This window comes from Lytechinus pictus, chromosome 17, assembly GCF_037042905.1.
Source record: "Lytechinus pictus isolate F3 Inbred chromosome 17, Lp3.0, whole genome shotgun sequence".
Classification (NCBI taxonomy): domain Eukaryota; kingdom Metazoa; phylum Echinodermata; class Echinoidea; order Temnopleuroida; family Toxopneustidae; genus Lytechinus; species Lytechinus pictus.
This window is the reverse complement of record NC_087261.1, coordinates 25,510,286-25,533,807: the sequence shown is the minus strand read 5'-3', so window position 1 is coordinate 25,533,807 and position 23,522 is coordinate 25,510,286. Positions and strand designations below refer to the sequence as shown.

The window sequence follows — 23,522 nt, the reverse complement described above, 5'->3', positions numbered from 1 at the left end:
TAGAGACTTTTGATATGTTATTCTCCAACAAATTCACACCAGAATGACGCTTGAAGTATATATGTATATATATGTATTTTTTTTTTGGGGGGGGGGTGGTTCAAACAGTAAATTTTGTCGTACGTCTAGTGGAGGGGAGTCGGTTTCTGCAGGGCAACTAAAATTATTGCCTTTAATTTTGTGTCTAAGTGTTTATGTCTTGAATGTTAATACCTTTGCAAGAGTTTGTTTTTATAATAAAATTGTGTTCACGTTTTACACCTCTGTTTGCAAGTTTGATATTTTGACTTCGATGACATTCTTTTAACGCTTGAATTTTTCTTTCACGCAAGTTTCATTCTGATTTTAAAAGTCATTCAGAATGGAAAACATCTCAATCAAAACGAAAACGATGCCTACTTTTAAAAAAATACAAGTTACAAGGATATGTTACCACGCCTATAGACCACACCTTGTGTGCACCGATTAAAAGCGGTTCATCCATAATCTTTTAATGTAGGGATCGTGAATCGCGAGAACCGTGAAAATGGAGTTCAAAATCACTTACTTTCCCTTTGAAAAATGTTTAATAAATTACCCAAAGGAAAAATAATAATTATCATAAAAATTCCCCTATGAGTTCATATTTTGATAAAAATAGAAAAGGGGAAAATAATAATAATTAAAAAAAATCCCCAAAGAGGCGGTATTGTGGTTGAACATATTAAAGGGAGCCACGGTATATTTTTATATCTGTAATAACTTGCTTGATTAGAACCAAAGATGGTGCATGGTAATATAACACAAAAACAAAATTATTGACGTGGAGATGTTGCACATACGATGCACCCGTACGCCGGAATGCAATTTTCTCCCTATAGTACTGTTTTTAAGATTTCCCCTTTAAGTAGATTTTCATGTTATCATTATTATTATTATTATTATTATTATTATTATTATTATTATTAATATTATCATTATTATTATTATTATTATTATCATTTTACTACTATTATCATTATCATTATTATATCATTACTACTATTATTATCATTATTATTATTATTAGCTGTAGAAGTAGTACATATCATAATACTGCATCCTTGGTAAGCATCCACAGATTCTATGAGTAGTTGGAGTCTAGAGCTCGTGGGTGTTTCATAAAGCTGTTGTGAAGTTGCATGTGACAGCTCTGCAACTGGTATCAGAACAAAGCTTTTAGCTTCTAGCTTTTAACACATCCTTCTCAATAAAAATAAATGACCTACAGATTTTTGAATTCTTTAAAATGCTTCATCAAATTGCACACTTTTTTTTTCTTGCTCTCGCCTCCACTGCTGTTACCACTCTAATAGTTTCAAATTCCTGATTTTGTATACACTTGAATCATCTTTTGCTGCTTTGTAATTAATTCAATTGTTAAATGAAATTGTTACTGGTAATTGAAATCGTTATTGTTAATTGAAATTGTTGAATATATATAGGAATATATTTGTTGAATATATTAAAACCGAGGGACATGCAAAAAAAGCAGAGCTTGTAAGACCAGGCCCCTGTGACTTAGTTACTTTAAAGTATTGTTATTGTTAATTTAAATTATTGTTAATTGAAATTGTTATTGTTAATTGAAATTTTGTATTGTAAATTGATATTCATAATGGCATGTTTTTCTTGTAACATTATTGTAAATTCAATGGCAATTCAGGACTCCATGCAGGCTGCGAAAATTGAATAAATACATCTTGAATCTTGAATCTTTTACACATCTGTACAAACGTTGCCCCCTTATTTTCACACGTTCCTTACTCTAGACTTTTAGAGACTTTTGATATGTTATTCTCCAACAAATTCACACCAGAATGACGCTTGAAGTATATATGTATATATATGTATTTTTTTTTTGGGGGGGGGGGTGGTTCAAACAGTAAATTTTGTCGTACGACTAGTGGAGGGGAGTCGGTTTCTGCAGGGCAACTAAAATTATTGCCTTTAATTTTGTGTCTAAGTGTTTATGTCTTGAATGTTAATACCTTTGCAAGAGTTTGTTTTTATAATAAAATTGTGTTCACGTTTTACACCTCTGTTTGCAAGTTTGATATTTTGACTTCGATGACATTCTTTTAACGCTTGAATTTTTCTTTCACGCAAGTTTCATTCTGATTTTAAAAGTCATTCAGAATGGAAAACATCTCAATCAAAACGAAAACGATGCCTACTTTTAAAAAAATACAAGTTACAAGGATATGTTACCACGCCTATAGACCACACCTTGTGTGCACCGATTAAAAGCGGTTCATCCATAATCTTTTAATGTAGGGATCGTGAATCGTAGTAGTACATATCATAATACTGCATCCTTGGTAAGCATCCACAGATTCTATGAGTAGTTGGAGTCTAGAGCTCGTGGGTGTTTCATAAAGCTGTTGTGAAGTTGCATGTGACAGCTCTGCAACTGGTATCAGAACAAAGCTTTTAGCTTCTAGCTTTTAACACATCCTTCTCAATAATACCAAAATACTTTCAATTCATTTATTTCCCCTCATCTTGTGCAATATACCTCACGAGAGACAACGTGCCACAGCTAAAAAAAAATCTTTATTATTTTTTATGATGAAGAATTTATTGAATATACACTGGCACTGTTATATGACACTGTTGATTATTACACCTTACGGTATTCTGTCTCTTTCTGGGCACCCTGTAGAAACCAGTCTGCTCACGTTTTATTCAGCCTGTATGGATCCCATGGAAGAAGCTTGAATCTTGTGATACAGTCTAAAAGAGGGAGAAATAGAGAGACGGAAAAATGAATAGAAAGAGATAATCATCACATCACATTGCAACAAAATTATCAATATGAAAAAATGTGTTGCAGGCAAATCTTGCCACAAGCAAGTACTGTCTTCAGGGACTTAAGGCGACTGCACACCTTACGATTGGTCTGCGACTCAATTTTGGAATAAAACGTAGTAGAATTTGATGCTAATATCCAGACTTGGAATATCTTACTGTGTAATCAGAGCTGCCAACATTGGGATGATAGAATCCAGTAGATTTTGCGGAGGTACGATTTTGTGAGGGAGCGGCGGAACGTTGTCCCACGGATGGGAGTTTTGGGTAGCAAAACACATTAAAAAACAACATTTGATAGTAACCGACAGCTGTCTAACTCTAAATCATCAAAAAAAATTCTGATAGATTAAATACACATTAGAGAGAATTCATGAATTGTCATTGACTAAATATACACTTCAGGCAATACAGTAGATTTTTAAAATAATTCATAAAAGAATGCATTCAACATGAAAATACCTTTAATTGGCCAGAGGGGGAAGGGGCTGCAGAAGTGGTATTCAAGCTTTATATGTGGACTGTTTAAAGTCTCTGAGTCTGAGGGATTCCTGTGAAAATTGTCACACAGTCCCATTCTGCTTGAAAATTATCTTTATTATACTTCGACAAGTATTTTGTCGTCTTGGTCTTGGATGACTCCATCTCCATGATCTCCATGGTCACTGGCGATGCGATTATAGTGTGGATGAATCGGGACGGGGCGTGCTTTGCACAGCTCAGCCAGCCAGCGCCAGGCTAGCTCACTCACGAAAGAGAAAATGTTCGAATCCGATCAACCCAATTGAAAGTAAGCGAAAAAATCTCCACTTTGCTTCTAATTCTTCAGGATTGTCAATAAAATTATTCCAGAAATTGAAAGTCGAGGTGTAAAAGTAATCCACTTGTTAATCCCATCGTTGATCCACAGTTTCAGCTCGAATAAGGCGCACGCAAGCTTACGAAAAATGCCTCGCAGTGCTCGTGAACTTTAATTCTCGGAGCTTCCTGGCGCAGCGCGGCCGGCTGGAGCCGCGCCGGGGCGCATCGGGGGCCATGTGCATAGAGTACCGCTGAAGAGTTTTCATCACACACATTGCAGAACCCGGAAATAAAATGACTTGTTAGACTACTTCACCAGTCGTTCAGTAAAATTATCTTCATTTACATGGGAAATCAATGTACGATTATACAAAAACTGGTAGAAGTTACTGGGTAAAATGAAAATGTGATAAGGAGGTTCCACATGGGTGTTAGGGAGTTGAACATGCTAGACTCGTTAAACAGTCGTTTGTATGAATTTTACAATTTAACAGCTAAAAACCCTGATTATCCGGGAGATTTTGGCATGGGGTCGGGAGAACGGGAGATTGGACCGCAATCCAGTATTCCCCCGCAGGATCCGGGAGACTTTGAAGCTCTGTGTAATGTTCGAAATCATCGTACAAATACCTATGTTCAAATAATATCTAGTCGTAATGACGTCATAGCAGTCGTACGATTGGCTACGATTTGAAACTAATTTGGCCTGTACTCCAAAATAAAGGCTTGCAATCTTTCAAAATGGTTATATTAGTATTCTTTCAATTAATTTCAACCTCAAATAAAATGATATGTTCCATTCACGTTTTCAGAAAATGAGCAAAATGCGATTTGTTCCAGAATCGAATCGCGAACAGTCGTAAGGTGTGCGGTGGCCTTCACATGTAGGCCTTCATCTCACACATGTCTTTGTATACATCTCGAAATATTTTCATATGAAGTCTATGTTGAATTTGTTTTGAGAAAATGGAAGAACATACTTGTAAATTGGCAAAGTTATTTCTTCTTCTTCAATATTATGTTCATATTTGTAAATTCCAAAACAAACCACCAACTTTTGACATTTATATCTATAAATCATAAACAAAGATATTGAATATCATATTGCCAAGAAAAATAATAAACTTTCAATTCATTTTTGGAAAAAGATATTGAAGTTGTAAGTAATTTTATCTATATTAATTTCTGTAACTAAAATTACTAAGTGTGGCCCTCTGCGGATGAAAATAAACTTTGTCCAGAATACATGTACTTTATAAGTAAAATTGCAAATTTCTATTCCTCCACTAAATTCATGCTTGTCTTAATTCTATGAGTATGAAGAAAAGATAAAGTGACAGCCTTGACTACCTGTTACTTACTTGTCGATATGCTGTATTGTTTCCAAATTATAATCATAACTTAGAAGCTGCTTTGTTTTATTTACATACATATTTTTTGCCGCAGTTACTTGCATTGATTATCTGGAATTTGTTGCGCGAAATCATGAAAACTCAATGGCCCGTATTCTGAAGTCAGGTTTAACTCGGACCATGGTCTAACTCTGTGCTAAAATTATGGGAAGCCAAAAGTGTCAAAATTTTTCTTAAGTTGTATGTTTCTTATGTTTAATGTGCTCTTTCCTGATTCATTGATGGTGAAGACAATGATCTATTTATACTTCCTAGACAATTATGAATGAATTGAGAGCCAAATGATATCTCTACCGTTAGTGATTTATGTAACAATTGGCTATCCATATCCACAACTTTAAACCCGAGTTTAAGTTAAACCCGACTTCAGAATATGGGCCAATAAAACCCAGACTTCAGAATACGGGCCAATAAAACTTAAATCATAAATAAAAAGGCAAAGTCAACAACTCACCAAGAATCCATTTCTCAGCTATGACTGGTGGTGATCCCCTCTTCCCCCTTCCATTCCCTCCGACACACAGCTTAGCATCAGAGGCTTTCCTTGAGATGCGACCACCACACAGCTCTATCAGCTCTACCAACCTCTCCCGAGGAGGATTGCTCTCCGGCGGAACATAGAGGGCAGTGCACGACGAGAAAATCTCCACCGGCGACGTCTCGGTCACAGATCCTGCCCCGTGGGCCAGCCTTGATATCTGTCGTTGAGAAAACGCATTTCTGATATAACTTTTTCCTTGGCTAAAACGGGTCCCATTCAAAAACACATACATGTACATTTGTGGCAACTTTGCTATAATGGCAACTACCATAGTAACAGTGCTTAGCAACAATTGAAAAACAAGGTTTTTATAGAAGTTACCATAATGGCAAAGTTACCAAATTGACATCCATTTCAACTAAAAAAAAAACTTTCAGATTTAGTTTATTATATTACTTGGAAAAGAGAGGGTATACCTCTCTCTCCGTCAGGTGCAAATTTTTCTACTTGGAACAATGTTCATTCATCCCTTTAAATTGCAACGTTTTTCTATTGGTGCATTGTATACTTACATAAAAATGAACTTACTACTTTTCATCATAAGTATAATCCTACGATTTTTAATGAAGTCAGTCAGCTTACCAGGGGAAAAAAAATATTTGGGGGGCTTCTTTCACAATCTATGGCCTAAATCTGCAACATTGGATATGGTTTTTCCTAGGCTCTTTAAGCAATTCTGGGGTGATTTGGTCTGCGCCCCTGTGTAATTTCTTTTCTGCCACTTACCATTGCACCAGGAAAGTGGATGTTCATTTCATAGGGTTCCTCAGGGAGCCATGAGCCCGCCTCTATTGATCGATATACCTAGTAAATCGAATCATAAAGGAAACATGAAAATATAGCACATTTAAATTCTATATTAAATGCAATGATGTACAAAGAGCAAGAGGAAAAATATGTTTGAGATTATTAACAAGTGGAACGCCTCTGGCAGTCTCGCCTGCATTACGCAATTTACTATAGCAGCAGTGCTAACTTTGAAAACTACTATAAAATAATCATTCACAAAAACATCATTCATATAATGACATAATACCACGTTCATTGACCATAAATGACATTTGAACAGAGACTTAAGACTGTCAACTACATCCATGTCCACATTTCATTCACTCTATCCATAAACTTTCAAAGTTATGATGGCACTTCAACAATTACCCCAACATGGCCTAAGTTTATTGACCTTAACTGACCTTTGACTTGGTTTTGTGACCTGAAACTCACAGGGGATGTTCAGTGATGCTTGATTACTCTTATATCCCAAGTTTTATGACCTTTATTTTAAGTTGACCTTAACTGACCTTTGACTTGGTTTTGTGACCTGAAACTCACAGGGGATGTTCAGTGATGCTTGATTACTCTTATATCCCAAGTTTTATGAACTAGATCCATAAACTTTCAGAGTTAGGATGGTAATTCAACAAATACCCTCAACACGGCCAAAGTTCAATGACCTTTAATGACCTTTGACCATGGTCATGTGACCTGAAACTCGTACAGGATGTTCAGTGATACTTGATTACTCTTATGTCCAAGTTTTATGAACTAGATCCATAAACTTTCAGAGTTAGGATAGTAATTTAACATATACCCCCAACACGGCTAAAGTTCATTGACCTTAAATGACCATTGACCATGGTCATGTGACCTGAAACTCGCACAGAATATTCAGTGGTACTTGATTAACCTAATGTCCAAGTTTCATGAACTAAATCCATAAATTTTCAAAGTTATGATGGTAATTCAACAAATACCCCCAACTTGGCCAAAGTTCATTGACCCTAAATGACCTTTGACCTTGGTCATGTGACCTGAAACTCAGGCAGGATGTTCACTAATACTTGATTAACCTTATGTCCAAGTTTCATGAACTAGGTCCATATACTTTCTAAGTTATGATGTCATTTCAAAAACTTAACCTTAGGTTAAGATTTGATGTTGACGCTGTCGCCGCCGCCGTCGGAAAAGCGGCGCCTATAGTCTCGCTCTGCTATGCAGGCGAGACAAAAACTGATTGATCTATTCAACAAGACCAAACATAGATGAATAAAATGTATTTCTCCCATCTAATGCAAAATCTTGTACGATTGCAAAATTTTAGATGTATAAATCACTGAAAATTCAAATCAATTTTAAAAACTCTAGCCCGTGGGTTGCCTTTTCAGCCCCCTCCCTGGACATATTTTGCGATAACGTGAAAAGATCCGACAGCGATGTTTCATGACTTCTTATCTCAAAATCATGCGCAACTTTTACCAATAAATGATGTGGGGGTATACGGTTCTATGCAAAGTTACAAAAAATTTGTAAGTGCATGTCAGACCAAAATTTGCTCAAAAACTTGATTTTGAAATTGATTTACAGTTGGAGTGAACTGTGTGTGGTCTCTCATTGACTGTGTGTTCTAAATACATAGTCGTAAATATACGTTTTCAGATATTTATCTACAGATAATAAATTGACCTATAATTGTATTTGTATAGAGAAACTGTAATGTTTTGAGAGGAAAAGTATTGTTTTGCTACTTGGTAACATAATTATTGTGGTATACATGTAGATGTATTGAGTAGTTAATTAGCATGTTTTGGGTCTATATTTCTAGACTACACTAGCATTATGGGTCAGGAAACTGGCCAGGTATGAGTAGTTGAGGACTCGAGATTGGCGCTATTGGTTGGTATCTGCTTTAGGTGTTGTAGCTGTTGTATCTATTACGATGAGAAATGAAGACACTCACCCAGTTCATGGAGAGGATCCAGCATCCCCTTGCGATGCCAGAGAGGACGTTGAGGGTCCTCCGGTTCTCTCCCATCACCACGTGGGTAGTGGTGTCACACACCGTATCGGTCACGGAAAACCTTCCTAGGTCCTTCACAACGGCCATGACGATCTCTTGGTCACTACGGGACAGAGTGGAGATGAGGAGGAGGGCGGGGTGAGGGATAGAGATACATGAAGGGAGGGGGTGAGGAGAGGAAGGAGGGGAGGGAGGGGGACAGGGGCAGAGTGAGACAAAGAGAAGAGGAGGGAGTGGGGCGATTGAAGAAGAGAGAGGGAGAGGGGAGAAGGGGCGGAAAGGGAGAGTAACAGAATGATAATCATATTTTAATGGTTCTGATGATGGTGATAATGAGAATAATATATTATAGTAATAATAATAACACAGTTCTTGTATAGCGCATATCACATTATGTCATAATGTCCCTATGCGCTTCCAAAGGTTTTGCATATTATTACCCTGGCTGTAGCCCCTCAGCCTTTTACAGTGCGGTGGCATTTCAAGGAATAAATTCCGGCCAGGTACCCATTCATCTCACCTGGGTTGAGCGCAGCACAATGTGGATGAAATAATGAAGAATTACCAAACCACACTTACCTCCTATGCAAACTTGTCATGACAATTGTTGATTTCTTCTGCAAGATAAAATGGAATCCCATTTCATAAATTAATAAGACTCAACATCGGTTATTAAAAAATGCTTTTAAAAATTCAGTTGAGAGACAAAAATCACACGTCAACAAGTTTGTTAGCATGCACGTGTAGGTCTATAGCCAATAGGCATGTGTATGGTTGATATAATGAAACAGTCTTTCAAAATACATATACTGCACATCTGAAGACAAAGAATTTCCAATTTTCCATCCATTTTTAATCATTTGTTCATTCAAAAGAAGGGACACACAATAATAATCACTTCATCATGAAAAAAAAAATTGATTCCATTGACAAGAGGAAATCATACATGTCCCAAAAATTATTAAAAGGCTACATATTTCAAGAAATGGCAATTTAAATGTATCTATTCGTAATAATAGTTCAAAAAACATAAAATGCTTTAAAAAAGGACATACTTTTTGTGCAGTTACCTACATGATTAGAGTCTTATTTGCAAGGGGTATAAGAAAATAAAGGGCACATATTTTGCACCATCATTGGTTTTGGGGGGTTGGTTTGCTTGTTAACTGTGTGGCCCAGTGGTTTAGTCTCCAGACTTTGAAACAGAGGTTCGTGGGTTCGAATCCCAGCCATGGCGTAATTTCCTTCGGCAAGTAATTAATCCACATTGTGCTGCACTCGACCCAGGTGAGGTGAATGGGTACCCAGTAGGATTTATTCCTTGAACGCTTTAGCGCCTATTAATATGGCGGCTTAGCTACAATCGGGGTAATATGATACCAAGTATCAAAGCGCAGTTGAGTATATGCACATAGTAACTGCGCTATATAAATGGACATATTATTATTATTATTATTTTAACTAACTAGCACCCCGTCTTTCAAATCATTCCCAGGCCTCAACTACTCCTTTTGTCGAGAAGGTTCCATGACATTTGCTCCAGCGACAATTGCTCCGCTGCAAATTCCACACATTAATGACCAACTTCAACCCTAGGTTCAACACTATACCCTATCCTAAACCTAAACCGTTAACCTAACACAAAACCCTATTGCAACCCTAACCCTATATCTTAGACGAAATAAAGCCCGGTGCAATTGTCGCTGGAGCAAATGTGTCATCAGCGTCAAGTAATGCCCGGTTGACACTTGCACCCATTGTGGTGCCCGCATTGATGCGTGCCAGTGCGGGACACTTTATGGCACGACTTGGCTATATCAGTTCACGCAATGTCCCGACACGTTCACGACATGTTTGCGCATTGTTTGCGCATAGTTCGCGCATAGTTCACGCAGTGTTCACGCACTGTCCCGACGTGCTTTCAGCAAATATTCTCGACACCCTATTTCTGTGACGTATCTAGCGCAAATTTAAATATTCAACGTTCTGGTGTTGACACCCTCTACGTTCGTTGATTAGAACGACTCACATTGATCACGTGGTCTGCACTGACAATTTTGCGCATGTCATTCGCGAACTATGCGTGAAGTATGCTTGACCTATGCGCAAAGTATGCGCGACCCTGTCGTGAACTAGTCGCGAACTGCGTGCCACTACCCCGGGGGTGGGGTACCCACTGTTTTTACGCCACGCACTGGCACGCATTGGCACGACTTGTTTGCGCATAGTTTGCGCACAGTTCACGCACTGCTGCAATGCGGGAAGTGCGTGGCAAAATTTTCAACATGTTGAAAAAAAATTTTCGCTCTTCACGCATTGCTGCGCATTGCCGCTCATCGTCCCGCCCCTTCCCGCAAGTGTCGACGCATTGGCACGCATGACGCAATATCAGTGCGTGAACTATGCGGGAACCGAAAATCGTGAACGTGTCAACTAGGCATAAGGCAGTTTATTTCTAGGAGCTTAACAATCATCCTCACCTTTCTACTTGGCATGCTGTCAGACATTGTGACTTTCTTTCTCTTTTTCTTTTCTTTCACTGTAGTTGCTCCACCTGGAAAAAATAATAGCAATATGCATCACTGACATTGTATTATCAGCTTGGGTCCTGGGCCCCGTCTTACAAAGAGTTACGATTGATCAGATCAATATCAAGTATATGGAAAGCCATCAATGTCATAATTTTTTTTTGAGGAAATTTGCACAATGTCCTTGGAAAACCAAGAGAAGCATACTGAATTTTCAAGAAAACTATGAATGTATACATCCTATCTAGAAAATATTTTGAACAAACAAGTATTTTAGATGGTGATGTTGCTGGCTTTCCATAGTCATGGTTGATTGGATCAATCGTAACTCTTTGTAAGACGGGGCCCTGGTGAGCATTTCATCAACATTTGTCATTGGATTAGTTGTCAAGTTGTCAGATCTGACGACTTTCCTTGATTTTAATTGGCTAAAAAAGAAGCATTGTTACTATGGCAATTGTCAAATAAAAAATGCTTTGTCGGATACAACATGCGACAAGTCCTTGTGAGAGCGTTTCATGACAGGATTGTTTTATCAGACTTACGTGTAAAAACGTGTTGTGAAAATATTACGTGGGGGGGGGGTAAATGGAGCCCCCCGCCCAACACGAAATTTTCGCAACACAATCAATTCTTGCTGCGATATTTCAGGACTTACTTCCTTCGAGTCTCCCGCATCTCTTAACACCAAATTTCCAAGGACCAGGAATGCAGTTCCAAAGATATGCATGAGTTTGTTTTAATCATTGAGATAAATATTTCGAGTAGTGAATTACATGGAGGTGTATATCATCCAAGTGGGCCTATACAACAAGACTACACAGCTCAGGATATTGTATTATGGGTAAGGAAACTAGCCAGATTTGAAGACTTCAGGTGGTGAGACTGGTGGTATTTGCTTTAAAGGCCCTGTCACATCGTTCCATGCAAGCCTCGCGTGTGACTTGCATGTAACTATTTTTGCTATCCGCAGGTTGACAGTATCTTGCACGCATCTCACATGCAGTTGCCAGCTGAAGCGCACGCAAGTCTGTTTTGCACGCAGATAAGTGTTGAACATGCTCAAAACTTTGTTGCAGGTGAGTTGCGGGCAATCACACACAACTCAAGCGCAAGGCTTGCACCAGACGATGTGACAGGGCCATAAAGTTTGATTATTTTTATTCTTACTTTTGTTCTCTTTCCTTGCATCATCTAAATCATCAGACGTTGATACCACACTCCCTTCACTGCTCTTGCACAAGACCTCTGCAGAACTCTTCAACTTCAAGGCTGATCTGTTAGATTTAGACCTCGTTGATCCTGTGGAAAACGGTGCTAATCATAATTAAAGTTTTACAAAGATGCAAAGGTATGGGAGCTGAAACATGCAACATTTATGGAAGCATTCTCCAAAATGCACCATTGTACGGACACATATGGCTCAATTTGTCTTTCAAAGACCTTCCCATTCATATTTGTATAAAAAGTCCAAGCTCATTGTAAAATAATAATTATAATAATAACGTCAGATTTTACCAAGGGAAGCCACTTCAGTTCCGAAAACTGTTCTTTCCAGCGGGCCCTGTTGTAAGCGCTTTGGGCCATTTTGGGAAAAGCGCAGCACATGAATAAAAATAACCTGTCTGAATAAAATCAATTCAATTCAAAGCTCACAATGTCGCCTTGGGATTGCCTTCTGAAAGCATGGGAAAGAGAAATTGAGAGCTCTGCAAAACTTCTGAATGCTTCTTTTTTTTTAAATCAATTTACCTTCTGGTTTGAATTCTCCTAGGCTAGGTCTGTTCTGAACTTCTAAGGATGAGAGGATAGATGAACAAGTCAAATCAAGTGGGGATAAAAGCTTCCTCTTTCTTTCATCATCTTCACTCAGACTTCCTGTTTAAATAAAATAACAATGATGCAAAACATTGGAGGTGCCGTGGCCGAGTGGTCTAAGGCGCCTGGTAATCTCTTCAAATTACCCGCGCCTGTTGTTTTGAAAACATTATTCAGCCAATCAGAACTCTGAATTTTATGCTACTCAAAAATTTCAGAAATCTTGTCTTGTATCTTGATGGAAAAAGCTTGCTGCTGACCCATCTAATAGGTGCCACATATCAAAAGTGACATCGTAAGAAAGTATAGAGTTTGTGGTTTCTGATGATATAAATAGTATTTATGCCCAAAACAAATTTTCTAGAGAAAACAGATGAAGAAAATTCTGTTTGATGCATCTTTTCAGGCCAGAAATTCACTTATTTATCAAAATATTTTATCAAAAGAAATTACCAATAAGCAATATAAATGAGTAACATTTACTCTTTCGTATGGTACAAACATAATCAATTTTACTTGAGGGGTAAGTGGATAAATTCTTTGAGAAAGAAAGTCTCACAATTCTCGAGAATTTGCAGGGATATGCATTCAGCCACGAGAGGACTCGGATAATCTTGCTCATTTGCTCATTAACATGGGGACTTGCAGACTGACTGGTACCCGTATTGATGGAGAGTGGCAAATGCAGATAAAAGCCATGTAAAATGGGGCAAGTGGTGTGGTGAACCCCAGACTTTATGGTTCAACGTCTATATTCTGGGAAATGTTGCTAATATCAGTTTGTGCAGCATGTGAAAAGCAAAATGTAGTAGTGACTATTCCAAGGACTCGAGGACAATACCCCAATCGCAGAAAGCTAGTTCTCACTGCATTCTAGAGAATGTTCGTAAAACAGGCTCAACCGAGTGTAAATTCTACCCAATCAAAACCCTGTTTTATGAGAGGAACCACAAAGAAGGCACCGTTCTCACTAGCTTCCTAAAACTAGTTTAACGTGTAATGAGAATGTTCAAAGCGGTCTTGGAAGCGATCTTCCAAACCAGTTCATAAAACCACCTCGCAAGGTAGTTTTGAAGATTGCTTTGCCTCATTAAACTGGTTTTAGCGTAAGTGTGGACACAACCGTTCTTCGGGAAGCGATCTTCGCACATTTCGAGCGCGCTACTCCACACACTGTATGTGAAATGCCTATGCTGCGGTTTCAAATTTTGCGTGAAACATGTCACCCCACTGATAGTGTTCCCATAGCAACAAGACCGCTTTACGTGAGGTGGTTTCGAAAACCACTTTCGGGTGATCAAGTGGGAAAGCTAGCAAAGTGCTTCCAAACTGGTTTCCTGAACCGGTTTCCAGTAAACCAGTTTTAGAAAGTATAATGAGAACGGTGTCTAAGTGACATAAATAAATTGTAGTCTTACCTATTCTTTGGACCAAAGCCATGGGTGAGGCATTCTCTTTATCCAGATTTTCTTTCTCTTCAGCCTTTGATGGTTCCTCCTTCAACTCCTCCAAGGTGGACTTCTGTGATCCTCCAGAAGAAAGTGACTTCCTCAAATTTCCACAAGAGCTTGCCTTCCGTTTCCTTTTTGTCTGTGGACCGCATTCCTCCTCTTCATTTGTAGCACTGCCACAAGGAGATGTCCCTTCAGAAACATCTCTTGTCCTTTGTCTTGAAGACTTTTCACCAGAGACTTTCGTTGACTGTATTACCATAGGTTTCAGGTGATCAGCGATAGATGGTGAGTTGACAAGCGGAGTTACGCTCTTCCTCCTGTTGCTTCTCGTTCTCGTCTGATCCATCTGTCCAATTTCGGTGGAAGGCTCCACCGGGAAAGCTGGTCTTTCACCCGAGACTCTGGTTGACTGTATTCTTAAAGGTTTTAGGTGATCAGAGATAGATGGTGGGTTCATGAGTGGAGTTACACTCTTCCTCCGGTTGCTTCTCCTTCTAGTCAGATCTACTTCTACATTTTCAGTGGAAGGCTCCATCGGAAAAGCTGGTATTTCACCCGAGACTCTGGTTGACTGTATTCTTAAAGGTTTCAGGTTAGCAGCGATAGATGGTGAGTTGACGAGTGGAGTTACACTCTTCCTCCGGTTGCTTCTCCTTCTAGTCTGATCTACTTCTCCATTTTTAGTGGAAGGCTCCACAGAAAATGCAGGTAAGCATGACCGTCGCCTGGTAGATGCTCGAGTAGTCCCAGTACCACAAGAACTCACTGAAGCGATTGCTACATTGCATATATCAGAATCACCATTCTTCTCTGTTGACTTCTTAATTTCATTTGTGTCTTTGGTGCAAGTTTGTTTCTGTTTCTTTCGAGACAATAGTCCTTTCCTAGAACTTTTGCAATCCTCTTGCAATCTCGCTAATTCTTTCTTGTGTAATGCAGACCTTGTTCCACCATCAATGGCACAAATGCCAGAGGAGATCATGCTCTCATCAGTTATTTCTAGATCACTTTCATCTGTGAGTACAATGACTGATTCATTTCTAGTTGTGCACCCACTGGATCTCTTTTTCTTTGAACCCAAAGATCCGTCTTTTAAAGTGCTTGCCTCACCATCTAGCGAAAGCTTACGCTTCAGAGAAACGTCCCTCTTTCCTTTTCTCTCCTTCTTAGAGTATATTTCCTCCCCACTTCCTGGACCGGATGAGCTAATCTGCACCTTGGGCTCACCTACTCCTCCTTGGCTTTGACTTGCATCACCACCATTCACGTTAATCTCTGCTTCTTCCCCTCCAAGCTTGTTGAGTCTCTCTTCTTGAACCTCAAGGTGCTTCGTACCTCTTGGAGTACTCTTCCGTCCTCGACTCCTTCTGCTCTCTGCTACTTCTGGATGAGACAAACCAGATTTTGTTTCTTCACTACTAGGAGTGGCTTCAATCACATGGCTTCTTCTCCTACTGCTTCTCGTTGCTTCTGCGCTACTTGCAGTTCCAACCTTAATTTCTCCTCCCTCTGGAAGTTTAGCAATATAATTTGTGATTGTACTTCTACGACCTCGGACTGTGCTTTTCGCTTCCAATTCCACAGAGGGGGTATCAGACTCCATCTCAATGTCTTCCTCCAAAAGATTCCTTCTGGATGCTGGCCGTCGCACTGGTCCTGACTTGTGGAGCTTCACGCTGGTACTGGGAGATTCCGTGCAGGAGTTGGCTTCCTCAGTAAAGCACTGGAACAGTCTTTGACGGAGGGGCGTGGATGGAGAGATGTTGGGCGAGTTGGTGATGGACACACGCCCTGCGGATTCATTAAAAAAATACTTGGATGAAAAAAAGAAAAATTTCACAAGTTTACAATAGATATGACATTCAAATAAATATAGCATTGGAGAGGGAGGGGAGACAGACCTACAAAGCAAATGACAGACAGAAAGACAGAGAGACAGAGGTAAACAGACAGAATGACACTTATACATGTATGTACCATCTTCGGTTATTAAATTTATCCCAGTGCTGTTGCAAGACAGCGACTCCACTATAAACCCCCTATAAATGCATTCACAGTAGAAGAGTAACCCCGGTCAAGTCCCAGGATATTTTTCATGTATCAAATCACACTGCAGAGGGCGATTATAATGATCTCCATCGCAAACAAAAAAGCTTGTGACCCAATAATTGACCCTGATATGACCAAAAACCACAGATCATAATGTACAGATCAATGCCAGAAACACATCTCCGCTCCCCTGATCCTTGATCTTAACTCCTTTTAAAAATATTTACATACTGATCAATGCCGGGAACACATCTCTGCACGCTGGATCTTCACTCAATGTTAACTCCTTTTAAAAATATTTTATTCATTTGATTATTTTGGGGGAGGCTTCTATTCAGAATTGCATTATTATTTGAAGTACAAAATATAATTTCATGAAATATAATATTTATATAATAAAGTTTACTTGAATCCATCGGTTGCTTTTTTTTTCACTTTATACATCCCAATATGGAAAAACATTGTTAATTTAACAAATAATGATTGGTTTATCCCAGTGTTGTCGCGGTGTGCCTTCACACTGAAGGCAGACCTGGAAAGTTGCATGATTTTACGATCTAAGATAGGAAAAAAATGCCATTTTGTTCGAAAAAATAACCACTTCAAGTTGTCTTTTTTTAGGGAGGAGCGGGGCTGATAACATTGCTATTCCTACTTACTTTTTGCCGATCCCTTTCCTTTCTTGATACTATCCAAGAGATCCAGACACGGCTTCATGGAAGAGGGCGTCTCAGGGATGAGGGATGGGGTGTGAGGAACCTCACCGGTTACCTGAGAGAGAGGGGGGTGAGGGAGGAGTAGAGATGTAGATATAAGGGGGTGGGGAGAGAGAGGGGTGGAAGGAGATTAAGAGATAAAGGGAGATAAATATAGGATTAAAGAGGAAAGTGAGGGAGGGGAAGAAATGGGGTTGAGAGACAAGGGAGGGGGGGCGCATGAAGGAAAAGAGGGGGGAGGGACAGTATAAGAATGGCAGATATACAGAGAGTGAAAGAGAAACAAAGAAAAAAAAGAGAGAGGAGAGACACAAGGAGGCAGAAAGAAAGAAAAAGAAGGGCAGGGAGATAAAAACAGATAATGCATTTTAATAGGAAAGGATCTTTATAAAATCATTTTCAAGTGATTCTATAACATTGTACAATAAATGCCTATTAAAGGTCAAGTCCACCCCAGAAAAATGTTAATTTGAATCATTAGAGAACAATCCAACCAGCTTAACCCTAAATAGACTGGGCTATTTTGATGCCTAAGAAGACGGGGGGGGGGGGGGGGGGGGGGGGGGGGGGGGGGGGCTGATTCAGCCCCCCCTATGATCTCGGCCGTCGACCGCGCGATCGCGACGAAAATTGGCACGTGCATTACCCACGGCATAATCTCCAAGACTGTAGGATCTAATTTTCCGAAAAATTTCAAAATTCATTAATTATGCTAATTTATGCGTAAAATCAAAGATTTGCTCTAATTAACTAAATAAGGCCTCTAAACTGCTATTTTTTTTTATTCATAGACTCTTTGTAGGATTCTAATCAAATGTACATGAAAAAAAATTCAACATCACAATTCTTTTCTTATGTATTTTATTGTTTTAAAAATTTCTTATGTATTTCTTTGTTTTTTTACTTTTTGTTTTTATTGTTTTTTCAATCAATGAAAATCATCCGTGACTTTATTCTGACCATAAACAAGATAAAATTAATTTAGTTTGATTAGTAAAATTGAAAATAATGATACATTTATGAATTTTGGCTGAAAACACAATTTGCATTGGATTTGTACACAAATTCACATTTTTTAGCAATTTTGGGTCGACATGTACTTACGAAATGTTGCGTAATTTCGGAACCACGTACCCGGGGGTCGCAAATTTGGTCTCAAAAGTTGCGCAAGACTTGAAAGAAAAAAGTCATGGAACGGCGCGGCGCCAGCTTTTCGCATTACAGATTTATCGCGAAAAATGTCGAGGGGGGGCTGAATCAGCCCCCCCCCAGTCTTTTTAGGGTTAACGCTGAAAATTTCTTTAAAAATCGGATGTAAGAAAGAAAGTTATGACATTTTAAAGTTTTGCTTATTTTTCACAAAATAGTTATATGAACGATTCAGTTACATGCAAATGAGAGAGTCGATGATGTCACTCACTCACTATTTCTATTGTTTTTTATTGTTTGAATTATACAATATTTCCAATCTTACAAATTCGAGAATAGGGACCAACTTGACTGAACCATAAAATGTTAAAACAATGGTAATTCCACATGTTCAGAGAGGAACAGTACTTTCTTCCGCATGACAATGAGGGGAAAATTTAGAATATTTCATATTTGACATAAAAATTACAAAATAAATAGTGAGTTGATGACATCATCAGTTCCCTCATTTGCATACAGCCCAGGATGTGCACATAACAATTTTGTGAATTAAGCGAAATTTAAAAATGTCATAACTTTATTTCATATCCGATTTTGATGAAATTTTCAGTGTAATTCTTGTTGGATTTTTCTCTTTTTATTCAAATCAACTCTTTGTTGGGATGGACTTGTCCTTTAACTACCCTACATGCCACAAAAGAATATTGTATGATGTAACAATAGAGCCCTGAAAAATCCATGTCAAAGGATGTCAAAATATGCAAGTGACCAGATTGTCCGATACTTCAATTCAATTCAATTCAATTTATTTACACTCTCAATAAAAACATGAAAAACATACATAAGGTACATAAGTAAAACATTGTCACAACATACACAAACATATTTATGAGAATGAGGGGCTAACAAAAAAGAGCAGATAGCCTTATTGAGCGTTGACCCAACAACTATAAGACAACATCGATAAATTTTACAAAAACAGATAACATAAATGAAAACAGATATTAACACACACATACTTCTTCCCCTTGACTTCAAGAATTTTTTTTTTATACAAAGGGAACCATAATGTAATTTTATGAAAGTTCATATTTTATCACAACTTTCTTGCAAATAGTGTCATTGATATTGAAATTTTCATATTCATGGTGATTTTAAAAGGAACGGGGGCCGTTTCATAAACCTGTTTGTACGTTTAGAGTGACTTTAAGATCGTCTGGTGATCCTTTCTTGTGGTTAATGATATTCACCATTAAATGTTCATTGTTAATAACCCTCGCATAAGAAAGCTTCACCAGTCGTTCTTAAAGTCACTTTTAACTTACGAACAGCTTTATGAAACACCCACCTGGACTCTAATAATAAGAAATTATTGATTCAATAAGAAAAAAATGAGCACTCACTGGTGTCATTGGCTGTGTTTCTGCTACCAGGATAGCCGGGTTGACGATGGTCAGGGGCGCTGGTGATTGGTGGGGTACCCTCGCCCGTCGCTTCCTTGTACCCCACCCAGCACTCCTCTGTACGTCCTCCTCGACATCCTTCGGCTGCATGGATTTCATTCGCTGAAAGAGTCAAAGTAAAAAACAACTAAAAAACACATAATAAATACAAACAAAGTGTATAAGAATCAATTTTAGTACCAATTTACCCCCCCCCCCATCTTAAACCCACCTCTTTTAATGTAAATGCTAATTTCCTCATTAACATTTATAGCATGATTGTTTTCTTTAGCAATCATTGTTGACATTACTTCTTTATATAATCAATCTCGCGTTTTCAAGTGGATCATCATTCCTGATGACGACCTGAACACACTGGTCAAAACGTTGTTAACAGTTCTTTTCAGAGCTAACATACAATCAAGAAAGAATAACAAACAGTCCTTTTCAGGACTACATACATGGTGTTTACTGTAAAAAAACTCAATTAATCATTGTTTCATGTTCTTGTATTGTAATATCACTTTTCATGTTCACAGACCTGCCAACCTCTGGGAATGAAAAATTGTATTCTGTGATTAAAAAAAGTGTATTTTTCCCAAAAAAAGTGTATTTCATAATAAAATGCGTGGCGCACTCGCTCATCACGGCGCTCAAGCTGCATGCAAGCTAAAATGCGCACTGCTCTTGCAGATCTATGAAAAAAAAAAAACATTTAAACATGTGTATATCTCACCCTGGTTTTAACAAAAGTTACCTGAAATTACATTGATCTAATAACCATATTTGTGTAAGTTTTATGAAATAGAGACATATAGAGATGATTTTTCTCAATAACGATTTTCAAATCAACCTGCCTTGAACCAGTGTAGGTTCATGGACCTGCGGAGCATTTCATCAACATGTTTGTCCGACAAATTGTCAGGGTAGTGTTTCATGAAAGGATCTGTCAGTCGTTTTATCTGTCAAGTCCTGTATTATCTGAGTTACCATAGTAACATATGCTTCTCAGCCATTCAAAATCGAGGGAAGCTGCCAGATATGACAACTTGCCGGACAAATATGTTGATGAAACGCTTCCTTTTTTCACTTTTTTCATCATTTGTACACTATTTTTCGTTGAAATGAATAAATTATTACAATCAAATAGGTGCATTTGATCAAAATTCCACAAATAATCTCTAAACATACAAAGAAAAATGTCAGTTCAAGGGAATTTATTTATAGATTTTACAGCTAAATTCTAATCATGCCTAGATTAGCATAATACAATGAAGTACATAAGAAACCGCACAAATGCCAGTTTTTTTTGGGCAGTATGCATTTGATCAGAATCCCAAAAGAGTCTCTATACATACAAAAAACATCAGTTCAAGGGCCTTATTTATGTATGTAACGCTAAATTCTATAAGTGCATTCATTGGAATATCTAATTCATGTAAAATGAATAGAGTTTTAGAAATTTAGGTATGTAACCAGACCTGCCAACCTCTGGGAATGAAAAACTGTATTCTGTAAGTTACCTGAAATTACATTGATCTAATAACCATATTTGTGTACGTTTTATGAAATAGAGACATATAGAGATGATTTTTCTCGACAAATTACGTTTTCATTAAAAAAAAAAAAATTATAATAATAATTTAAATAAAAAACATACTGCCGTATTTTGGTTGCAAAAACGTACTTAATACGCCTAAAACGTACTAGTTGGCAGGTCTGTGTAACGCCTTACATTAGATCATTTTCTACCATCAAGCAAATTTTTGTCATGACCATGCAAACTGGGGCTGATATCTCAGAAGATGGGGAGGGGTACCTTAATAAAATATTTTTAGTTTACCTTTAACTTGCCGATCTGAATATCTTTATCATCGGGGGCAGAGATGGGGAAGAGAGATTCCGCAACGTGTTCTTGATTCTGCTTACAACTATCAGGTTAAGAAGAAGAAAAAAGACAATCACGTCAATTGACGAAATAAATGATTGCTCAAAGTGATGTTTTCCTGATCATAGTGGAATAAAGGGAACAAATTTCATAATTTTGAATCACAATTTGCGAGACACTTTTTGTGCAACTGCTAAGCAAAACATTCTTCCAATCATACTTGATTTAAAGGGAACAATTAAATTTCCTAATATTGAATAATAACAATAATACTAGTGGTAAATTTACCAGGGAAAGCCACTTCAATTCCGAAAACTGGTCTCTCAGCCGCTGCGTGCCCTGCTAGTATTATAACCCTGGCTTTAGCTTGGGATTCGAATCAGCTTCGAATCACAATTTGCTATGCATTTTTGTATAACTTCTAAATCATATGCCTTTATTAATTGATTGATCATATTATTACAATCGATTGCAAATTATGATCAATGCAATCAAGCATACAACTTTGCTCTATGATCGATTGCTAAGCATTGTGTTACAGGGCCCTGGTTTCCCTTCTGGTGACACATTTTCTCCGGTCTTAATTTCTCAGAGGGCATGGGGTTAGAGTTGGGATTGTAATAGAGATTTTGGTTCAGAATAATGTAAACATAAGGTATTAGGGTTTATTTAGTTTTGGAGGTTAGGTTTTATGTTTGGCTGAATTTCCAATCAGAGCAATTGTTGAAGGAGCACATGTCATGGAACCTCCCTTATGCTGCAGTCACATTTCCCCTACGGAGGCCATACAGCGAGTCGGAAACAGCCGTTTCATTCATTTTCATTCAAACCACCTATATGTAGCTGGTACAGAAAATGTTGAAACGGCTGTTTTCGACTCAACGTACGGCCGCTGTTAATAAGGAAATGCGACCGCGCCATCACTTACCTATCAACCCAGAGTACAGACACAAGTCTGACACCCTTCTTGACTGCCTTGTCTCTTGTCGACTTCTTCCCATCTTTCCATACCACGTGAGTGACATCGTTGGTGAACTTTTTCTCGATCTAATGAGAAGAGGAAACAAAGAATAATACATGCATGTACTGACATACAAATTAATTTCCTCCACATTGACAGAGAAGAACATATACCGGTAGTTGTCCAATAAAACCTTCTGCCTCAAAATAATTTTAAAAAATGAGATTGAGATGAAATCTGATGCTACAGGATTTTTGAACTCACCTTTGCACCTAGTAGCTCTAATTGCTTAGAAACTCCCTTGGATCGGTTCTCCGTCTTGGTTCTCACTTCGATATACGCAACAACATCTTCGAGAAAGAGTGAAAAAACAATTCTTTATTGCTTTTTAAGAAAAGAATATATGTACAATATTCATTGTGTACTGTTCGACTAGAAGAAATTCAACTTAGAAGAGGTTTATAAATATCTATAACACGTTTCGCATGATCTGGTCTACAAAAAATTGCTTTGACTTGAGTGAATATCCGACTCATTGAAGATCGACTAGAGGGAGCGTACAGCAGAAGCATACATCAAATTCCAACAATCAAATAAAGTCTTCGTACCTTTGAGCACCCGATCATCAACCTGCTGCGTATTGGGGATGTCATCCTCACTCTCCATCACAAATGCATCATCAGCAAAGGTCTCAACGGAACTCTTCCTTCCTCCCTGAAATAGAGTATCAGAATACAATCGTTTTGAAAAACGATGCAGTTTTCAAAGTTGGTTGACCACTGACCAGTCATTACAATAATAATAGAATTGCCCTGGTTTTGCCTATCAATTATAGGAAATCAACAATGGACTTGGTTTGGGTGATTGTATCACATCAAGACCATGGGCCAGTTTCATAAAGAGTTACAACCGTTGTAACTTTGCCATTATGGCAACTACCATGGAAACCTTGATTTTGATTGGCTGCTGAGCCCTGTTAACAGTTGTAACTCTTTATGAAACGGGCCCCTGGTCCATCACCTGCCACATTCTTGGAAAAATACGGACGTTGAATCGTGTCTAGAATCTATCCGAGTATATCCCTGGATATTACTTTTTATTCTCATTTGCAGAGTCTTCAGGAAAAGATGTTCAAAA

At 38.2% G+C, this 23,522-nt stretch overlaps 1 protein-coding gene across 1 annotated transcript; it reads right to left on the bottom strand.

Annotated features, from left to right (window-relative positions):
- Window positions 1-1,264: 1,264 nt before the first annotated feature.
- On the bottom strand, window positions 1,265-23,110 carry LOC129280014 (uncharacterized). The gene is made up of 15 exons (XM_064111781.1): window positions 22,994-23,110; window positions 22,650-22,735; window positions 22,353-22,471; window positions 21,380-21,467; window positions 19,498-19,659; window positions 16,889-17,000; window positions 14,145-15,971; window positions 12,661-12,786; window positions 12,079-12,210; window positions 10,861-10,934; window positions 8,960-8,997; window positions 8,321-8,483; window positions 6,310-6,387; window positions 5,497-5,740; window positions 1,265-2,754 (listed from the first exon to the last, which is right to left on the bottom strand). Exons 1-15 carry the CDS (start codon window positions 23,049-23,051, stop codon window positions 2,696-2,698), a joined length of 3,366 nt encoding a protein of 1,121 aa, XP_063967851.1. The 5' UTR covers window positions 23,052-23,110; the 3' UTR covers window positions 1,265-2,695.
- Between the last annotated feature and the right edge of the window lie 412 nt (window positions 23,111-23,522).

Excerpts from the sequence above, each read along its gene's own strand:
- LOC129280014 (XM_064111781.1), bottom strand. The coding sequence starts at position 23,051 with ATGGAGAGTGAGGATGACATCCCCAATACGCAGCAGGTTGATGATCGG. Across the intron at positions 19,660-21,379 it reads TTCAGATCGGCAAGTTAAAG|CGAATGAAATCCATGCAGCC; the intron begins GTAAACTAAAAA and ends TGACTCTTTCAG. Across the intron at positions 6,388-8,320 it reads GGATCCTCTCCATGAACTGG|GTATATCGATCAATAGAGGC; the intron begins GTGAGTGTCTTC and ends TCGATTTACTAG.